We start from the raw sequence: 8,383 nt of genomic DNA, 5'->3' as shown, positions 1-8,383 counted from the left end.
CGATGGTATTAGCAATGTAGTAAAGTTAAAGGATGGATATTTGCTCTGAAATGTATTGGAGTAAAAGTCGAGAGTGTACCAACTTACAAAATGTACTTTTGTATTTTTGTAATTTTCCACCGCTGATCCTATTACAATATAAAAGTGGAGCCGCACGACGCTTGCCTGCTTCGTCCTGGTTTAGGGGCCCTTTCAGTCTGGGGTTCGGTCGGTCCAGTGATGTTGCTTTTGGTTTTTCTGGGGAACGTGGTTGTGTATTCGTGCCTCTGTTTTGATTGGGATGCACGGTCTGAGCCTTTAAAGCCTTTAAAGTTGGAGTCACTGCAAGAAATGTATGGATGATAGCAGCAGTCCAATGCTATTTATATTCCTGCCTCTGTGTTCAGCCCCCCCTAGTGTCCATGAGGATAAGCACAGTTCTTTCAAACTTGTTATAGTGTAGCAAGACCTGCACTATAAAACACTAGATGATTTATTATACCGCCTACAATTTTATATTGCATCTTACCACACAGAGTTGGGTTTTGGAACGGTAATCAGAGGTCATGTCATAATGACTGTAGTGGTTGATACCATGTTAACTTTGGACTTTTCTTTTCATTGAAAGAAAAGGCGAGGCGAAGAGAAAGAGAAAACCTCCAGTGTTTGATCAGTTGAACTGAAGTGGAGTCAGTCATTTCGGAAGTGTCTTATCGAAGCGGCAAAATGTCAGTGCCGAGGGTGAAAGGGGATGAGGCGTGGTGGCGTGTCTTCTCAGTTATTTTTATACCGGTTGGGGGAAAGGGTCTTGAGTTAGGTTTGAGTCATCATTGTATTACCATGACAGAATAGAATAGAAAAGATGCTCTGCACAATTCCACCCTTGGGCCGACATGAAGCATGCCTTGTAGGTGTAGAGCCAGTAGTTTGAATATGAGGTGCATGACATGGTACCAATGCCTCGAGAGAGAGAGAGAGAGAGAGGGAGAGAGAGAGCGAGATATATATATATATATATATATATATATATATATATATATATATAATATATATACATACACACACACACACACACACACACACACACACACACAATTTGGCAGAATCTCCTGTTCTCGCTCATTGGGGTGAAATATTATCAAAGGCGCCATGAAACAATACAGTATACATATACATTAACCATATGGTGGTTATTTATTTACCGCGAGGCAGTAAATAATCCATCGCTGTTTTTCCAACATTCTATATTTTATTTATTTCGGTGACTGGTATTTTTGGATGTGAACGCGCGCGGCGCTGTCTCTAACGGGGGAACGATACAGGAGTACGCGCGCGACGCGTATTTTCGATTATATTCCCATTCCGTGGAAGGACTTTTTTATTATTATTATATTTTTTTTTAACCGGGGTTTATTTTTTTTATTTCTATTTATTTATTTTTTTTCGTTTTTTTTTTTTTGTGTGTGTGTGTGTGTGTGTGTGTGTGTGTGTGTGTCGTGAACGCGCCGTGCGCGCCCCCGGCATGGTTCCTCCGCTGCGGGCAGCCATGGAGCGGTGCAGGCACAACTACTGTGTCTTTGTTATTTATCAACTCTCACGCTTCGCCTGCGTGACAGCGTCCTCGGCCGTTTGTGCATCTCCGAGGTCCCGATGCGCCTGAAAGCGGCGAGAAGGTTCCCGCAGGTGAAGTATAGATCACTTTTTTTTTTTTTTTTTTTCTTCCTCCTCCTCCTCCTCCTCCTCCCGGATCGGGGATTATAGGATTGCGGCGTTGAGTCCCCATCGCTTTGCCGGATCTGTAGCGGGAAACCAGCCCCCTAAAATCGGATGTCATCCGCGCGGCACTGCGCCTCGTGGCGGTTCTTTGGGGCCCGCTTGTCTCGGATAACGCGGCTATGCGGAGGTAAATAGTGTTGCAAAGTTGTGCACTTGTCTGTTTGGCTGCTGGAGGGCCCGTGTGTGTCTTCGCGTGTGCGTGTGTGTGTGTGTGTGTGTGTGCGTGTGCGTGCGGGGCAGGGAGTTAGTTTTGCGCCGCCCCTCCCCCACACGCTGCTGCTCGGTAGTGATGAACGGTTCGACTCGTATTTTGAGATTCGGTCCCCGACGAGTCGATCGCGGGAAAGAGTCGTTACATGGTTGGGACTCGTGGGCCCGCCGGATCCAGTCGCCATCGAAAGGTCCTTCTGCTGCCTCCCGCAAGGCGGTGTGTCGTGGGAGCTCGCCAAGCGTGGTGTGGGTTTCTATTTCACGTTCAACCGAGAATAAACAAATGGTAGTAGATTCGTTTAGTAATAGATTTGTTCTTGTGTGTCCTGAATCAATAAAGCGCTTATTAGTCTTATCTGTTGCAAGATCAAATTGCAAGACTTACTAATTAATCAATTACAGCCCCCAGGTTCCCACTGCAAGTGCATGTTATTAGTAATATTAACACATGTTGGTTACTTTGTTAGTGTTATCGCAGTGATGGTGGTATGCGCTGGGATTATTTTATTGTAAAAAAAAAGTGCTGTGGCGGGGGAAAGAAAGGTTGGGAAGCGCTGGCACAACACACGGGTGAGAGAGGGAGGACTCCTGGGGGAGGGAAATAATGACAGAGCTTCTGAATTAAAGTCACAAGAGTCGATTGACTCTGTATTGAGAATCGTTTCGTTGGGTCAAAATTTGTCATTGTCGTGGAGGGTAAACCCAGTCCGATTCAGTGTTAATTATGCCAAATTCCTTATATTTTTTTTACTTTTTGCTTTGGACTGAAGTTTAGTGCTCGGTAATTATTTTCATTTCGCGAGTCATAACAAAATCACCCGTTTTACCGGGGTGACTCCCGAAGCCCGAGTCATTCTGACAGAACGGTTCGCGGTGAACGAGTCGTTCGCGCGTCTTGCACCGCCGCCGCTCAGGCCAAGGCTTGAATGTGGAGTGAGGAGCGAAGGGCGCAGCCTGCGCGGATACAAAGCGGCGCCGGGCCGGTCGGTGCGCGGCGCTGGATGTTCGGGGTGCGCGATCCCAGCGAGGGACCGGCGTCGGGATCCGTGCGTGTGTGCGCGGCGTGCGGCTCAGTTGGACAGAAGTTAACGCGGAGCCGAGGGGGGGGATGAGTCAGGTAGCCAAGTCGACCGCGTCCGTTTGTTTGATTGATTTTGTGTTTCTTATGGCAAAAAAAATAAATTTGGACACATATATATTTATATAAAGCGTCCTTCATTTTCTTTTTTTAAACAAGATATTACTGCCTTTTAATATAATAACCTTTGTTTTCATAGCACCTTTGATACAGAATAGTGCTGAAAGTGCTTCACATTCTTTATTGAGTCTATTTTGTTATTTATTCTACCAACAAAAAGGCTGAGACGTATTCTTATTTGTCACGAAAGAAAAGCTTCTTTCTGAAATATTGTCATTCAAACGGTTTTGCGTGTGTATTGTTATGTGTTCGGCTTTGAATAATGATAAACTCTGCTGTTTTATGTAGATCGGTGGTTCTTAACGTGGGGTCTTTCAGGCGTTCCTGGTGGTCCCCAACAAAATGATTATTAAACTTCGTTAGCACCATTCGAGAATGTAGAATAATGATGGTTGTTTGATCACAGCTTCACCGTTATCTCCATAACTGTAGGGGCGACAGATATGGACAAAATCTTGTCTAACAGTGAAATCTTCTCAGATGTGGGTCCCACAGAAAAAAATGTAATCAAATCCATGGCTCTGCGCGGATGAAATTGAGGGTCCTTGGCATGAAAAAGATCAGAAATCACTGATCTAGACGCTTATTTTTCACCCCAGTGTTATGAGCGGATATTGAATACTGTAAGCCATCTTTTTGACCTTTAAGATTCTCAAAAGATCCGACACACCTACTGCAGTGTGTGTAGTGTGAAGTATGGAATTAGTATTTCCATTTGTGTTTATACCAGTATTATATTCAATTGTCATATTGTATTTTCATAGGTACCCAGTGAGATGGGTGTAGCCTAAACCGCTTTAAAAATATTAAGAGCAATTTTTAATTCCTGACTGATCACAGATATTGAGCCAGTTTAAAAATAATAATAATAATAATAATAATAATCAAAAAAAATCTTTATTTGTCTGTTTCCCAAGATCAAAATTCCACAAGTCGTTCCATAAATACAAAGAGAAGGATCTCAGGGACAACTCCTGTAGAGCTAGTATTCGTGATATTGGTGGTAGTGTGTCCTATATTAACCATAGCAGCGAATCGAAAATGGCTTATTTCAGCATTATTGTGTTGATGCGGCGTATATATATCTCACTCTAACTGCTGATGCACTTAAATATGGATTTGTATGAAACGGGAGATGTACAGTACACTGATATGAATATTGATGGAATTAGGCAGGTCATCAGTAAGCTGCCCACCGCACTGCCAGCATGTCTGACTGCATGGAGCTGCATAGCAACAATTGTCCAATCTCCTGCAGCTAATACTGTGGTAATAACTGATTGCGGGAACTGATAGGGAAAATAGTCTGCACAGGCAACAGATAGAATTGTCAAAATCACAATGTCAACTCTTTGAATGTTCAATTTACCGAGACCGGAGACTTTTTTGTCTGGGCCTCAACATCACATTCAGAATATTACTGAGGTTTTGAGTCTGATTTCTTCCTTCTAAACCCCAGGCCCCACATTTAAAAGTTGCTTTATAACTTTGTCCTCGTTTTTTTTTTTTTTGATTCTGTATTGATTTGCTATATAAACGGTTGGGTTGTTTCGGTAACTAGACTACAGTTGTCAGAGCGGAAACGTAACTGAGTATAAATGCTTATGTATGTCCAGAAACGCCACTTGGAAATTGTCAGAAATTGTGAGTAATGACACGTGTCTGACAATTTCCAAGGAACATGCTTTAATTACAGCGTACTTTACGGGAGCTGAATTTACCTTGCAAGATGCACAACACTGCTACTGTAGGTCGTTTCGGCGCCTAAGTGTGCCTTAGTGTGCATTAGTGTGTCTGCACTTCATTCTAGTTCTGGCTTTTGGGGTTTGAGTCGAACGTGCAGTGAATTTTCCTGTTGCTTTATGAACCTGCTGTGAACTACAACCCATTCAATCAGAATTTATTTCGGCTCTAACCTCTGCTTCCGTCCTAACCTCAGTGCCATTAAAGAAAATTACAGTATAGGATGTTTTTAACCTTCTGTTACTTCTGTTAAAGAGGTAAATGTTATATTTACCTATGAGGGTAAAGAGTCTACATTTAGAGGATGAAAAAAAAAATGCTGCATCTAATTATGTATTTTTCTCTCTGCAGGAGAATATTTTCCGCAGTGGCAAAAGTAGAGGTCTGGACCTGATTGTTTTGCTGTGTGGGCGCCACGGGGACGTGGTTTATGGATGCTGTTACTATGAGCATCAGCCAACAAAGGGGCTATTTAGCGGACCTGGGCGGCAGCTTCAATGAGGATGCCCCCAGACCCCCCGTCCCAGGGGAGGAGGGCGAGCTGGTGTGCCGCGACGGACGCCAGTACAACCACCCGGTCTACTCCGCGAAAAGCGAGTGTCTCAAAAACGAGGCCCCAGTGGCGACGCCGAGGCGGCCCGACCTGGACCTGGGCTACGAGCCGGAGGGCAGCGCCTCCCCGACGCCCCCCTACCTGAAGTGGGCCGAGTCCCTCCACTCGCTCCTGGACGACCAGGACGGCATCCACCTGTTCAGGACCTTCCTCAAGCAGGAGGAGTGCGGCGACATGCTGGACTTCTGGTTCGCCTGCAGCGGCTTCCGCAAGCTGGAGGCCCACGAGGGCAACGAGGAGAAGAAGCTCAAGCTGGCAAAGGCCATCTACAAGAAATACATTCTGGACCACGGCGGCATCGTCTCCCGACAGATCAAACCGCCCACCAAGTGCTTCATCAAGGACTGCGTGATGAGGCTCCACATTGATCCGGCCATGTTCGACCAGGCGCAGACGGAGATCCAGACGCTGATGGAGGACAACACGTACCCGTTGTTCCTCAAGTCTGACATATATTTGGAATACACAAGGACGGGGGTGGAGAGCCCCAAGCCCTACGGCGATCAAAGCTCCGTCCCTGGGAATGCCAAGGTCCTACCGGGGTACCTGCCCACGCTCAACGAGGACGAGGAGTGGCGAGGGGACCGCGAGCTGGAGGAGCCTGCGGAGTGTGAGCACACGCCCAGCAAGCAGGTCACTCAGAAGCTGCTGATGGAGACAACGACCCAGCGCGTCGCCAATGGCGTCAGGATCCAGGACAGTCAGGAGTGCAGGTAAGACCTCGGAGCCACCGGAGGCCTTCCCAACCTCTTTGACACATCATTTCCCTGCACTGTTTATGCTAATGAGCTAATCACCAGTTGATGCTTTGACGCCGCCCATGATAATGCAATACATTTTCTATTTACGGCTCCATTTGCAACGGCTGAGCTCCTTTAAAATTGAGATTAAATGTCTGTTCCCACTTGACTATTTTCCAAAAGAATCCAGACACTCGATTTTGGACATTTATGTTGGGATCTCAGCCACCTGCTACCTGTTATCTTGCTCCGGATCTGACTGAGGAATGTTGTATTTCAGTTTATTACATATAATATTAGTATCTGGATATTTCAATTTAAATGTATTTGTTACACATAGAATGCAGGTACTCCTCACTTAACGACTTACCTGTTTAAAGACCGTTCAGACTTACGACCAGCTCTCTGACCAGTCTGTTTTGTACGTTGGGTACAATGCCGCCATATATATACTATATTCACTGTATACATCTCATCACCGTTCTGAGTCTCAGTCTCGTTCCCGCAGTCTGTCATTATTTATATTATTCTGAACACTACACTAGTGTTCACAATGGACACGCCCCTTACCGTGAAATAACACTATATATACTATAATATACACTATATACACTACATATACTATAACCACTATATACACTGTATATACTTCAAAAACTATATACACTATATATACTATATACACTGTATATACTATATACACTATATATACTATATATACTATAAAAACTATATATACTATATGTACAATATACACTGTATATACTACATACACTATACTATATTTACACTGTATATACTATATTTGCTATATACACTATATACATCTCATCACCATTCTCAGTCTCTTTCCCACAGTCTGTCAGTATTCACTACACTAGCATTCTCAATGGCCACGCCCCCTTACCGTGAAATAACACTATATACACTATATATACCAGCCACGCCCCCTTACCATGAAATAACACTATATACACTCTATATACCAGCCACGCCCCCTTACCATGAAATAACACTATGTACACTGTATATACCAGCCACGCCCCCTTAACGTGAAATAACACTATACACACTATATATACCAGCCACGCCCCCTTACCATGAAATAACACTATATACACTATATATACCAGCCACGCCCCCTTACCATGAGATAACACTATATACACTATATACACCAGCCACGCCCCCTTACCATGAAATAACACTATATATACTATATATACCAGCCACGCCCCCTTACCATGAAATAACACTATATATACTATATATACCAGCCACGCCCCCTTACCATGAAATAACACTATATATACTATATATACCAGCCACGCCCCCTTACCATGAAATAACACTATATACACTATATATACCAGCCACGCCCCCTTACCATGAAATAACACTATATATACTGTATATACCAGCCACGCCCCCTTACCATGAAATAACACTATATATACTGTATATACCAGCCACGCCCCCTTACCATGAAATAACACTATATACACTGTATATACCAGCCACGACCCCTTACCGTGAAATAACACTATATACACTGTATATACCAGCCACGCCCCCTTACCGTGAAATAACACTATATACACTGTATATACCAGCCACGCCCTCTTACCATGAAATAACACTATATACACTGTATATACCAGCCACGCCCCCTTACCATGAAATAACACTATATACACTGTATATACCAGCCACGCCCCCTTACCATGAAATAACACTATATATACTGTATATACCAGCCACGCCCCCTTACCATGAAATAACACTATATACACTGTATATACCAGCCACGCCCCCTTACCATGAAATAACACTATATACACTGTATATACCAGCCACGCCCCCTTACCATGAAATAACACTATATATACTGTATATACCAGCCACGCCCCCTTACCATGAAATAACACTATATACACTGTATATACCAGCCACGCCCCCTTACCGTGAAATAACACTATATACACTGTATATACCAGCCACGCCCCCTTACCGTGAAATAACACTATATACACTGTATATACCAGCCACGCCCTCTTACCATGAAATAACACTATATACACTGTATATACCAGCCACGCCCTCTTACCATGAAATAACACTATA

The 8,383-nt window shown here is 44.0% G+C and overlaps 1 protein-coding gene across 1 annotated transcript in view; it reads left to right on the top strand.

The window, feature by feature from the left end:
- Positions 1-1,421: 1,421 nt before the first annotated feature.
- The window catches only part of axin1 (axin 1), a gene marked incomplete at its 3' end in the record, with an annotated part of 26,858 nt that continues 19,896 nt past the window's right edge, over positions 1,422-8,383 (top strand). Inside the window, exons 1-2 of the mRNA XM_080010073.1 lie at positions 1,422-1,662; positions 5,258-6,232. Coding sequence (XP_079866199.1) covers positions 5,337-6,232 — 896 coding nt within the window. The 5' untranslated portion in view covers positions 1,422-1,662; positions 5,258-5,336. The remainder of the gene's footprint in view (positions 1,663-5,257; positions 6,233-8,383) is intronic.

This window comes from Zeus faber, assembly GCF_960531495.2.
Source record: "Zeus faber genome assembly, chromosome: 11".
NCBI lineage: Eukaryota > Metazoa > Chordata > Actinopteri > Zeiformes > Zeidae > Zeus > Zeus faber.
Note: the sequence above shows the minus strand (reverse complement) of the source record. Positions and strands in the feature narration are given on the sequence as shown.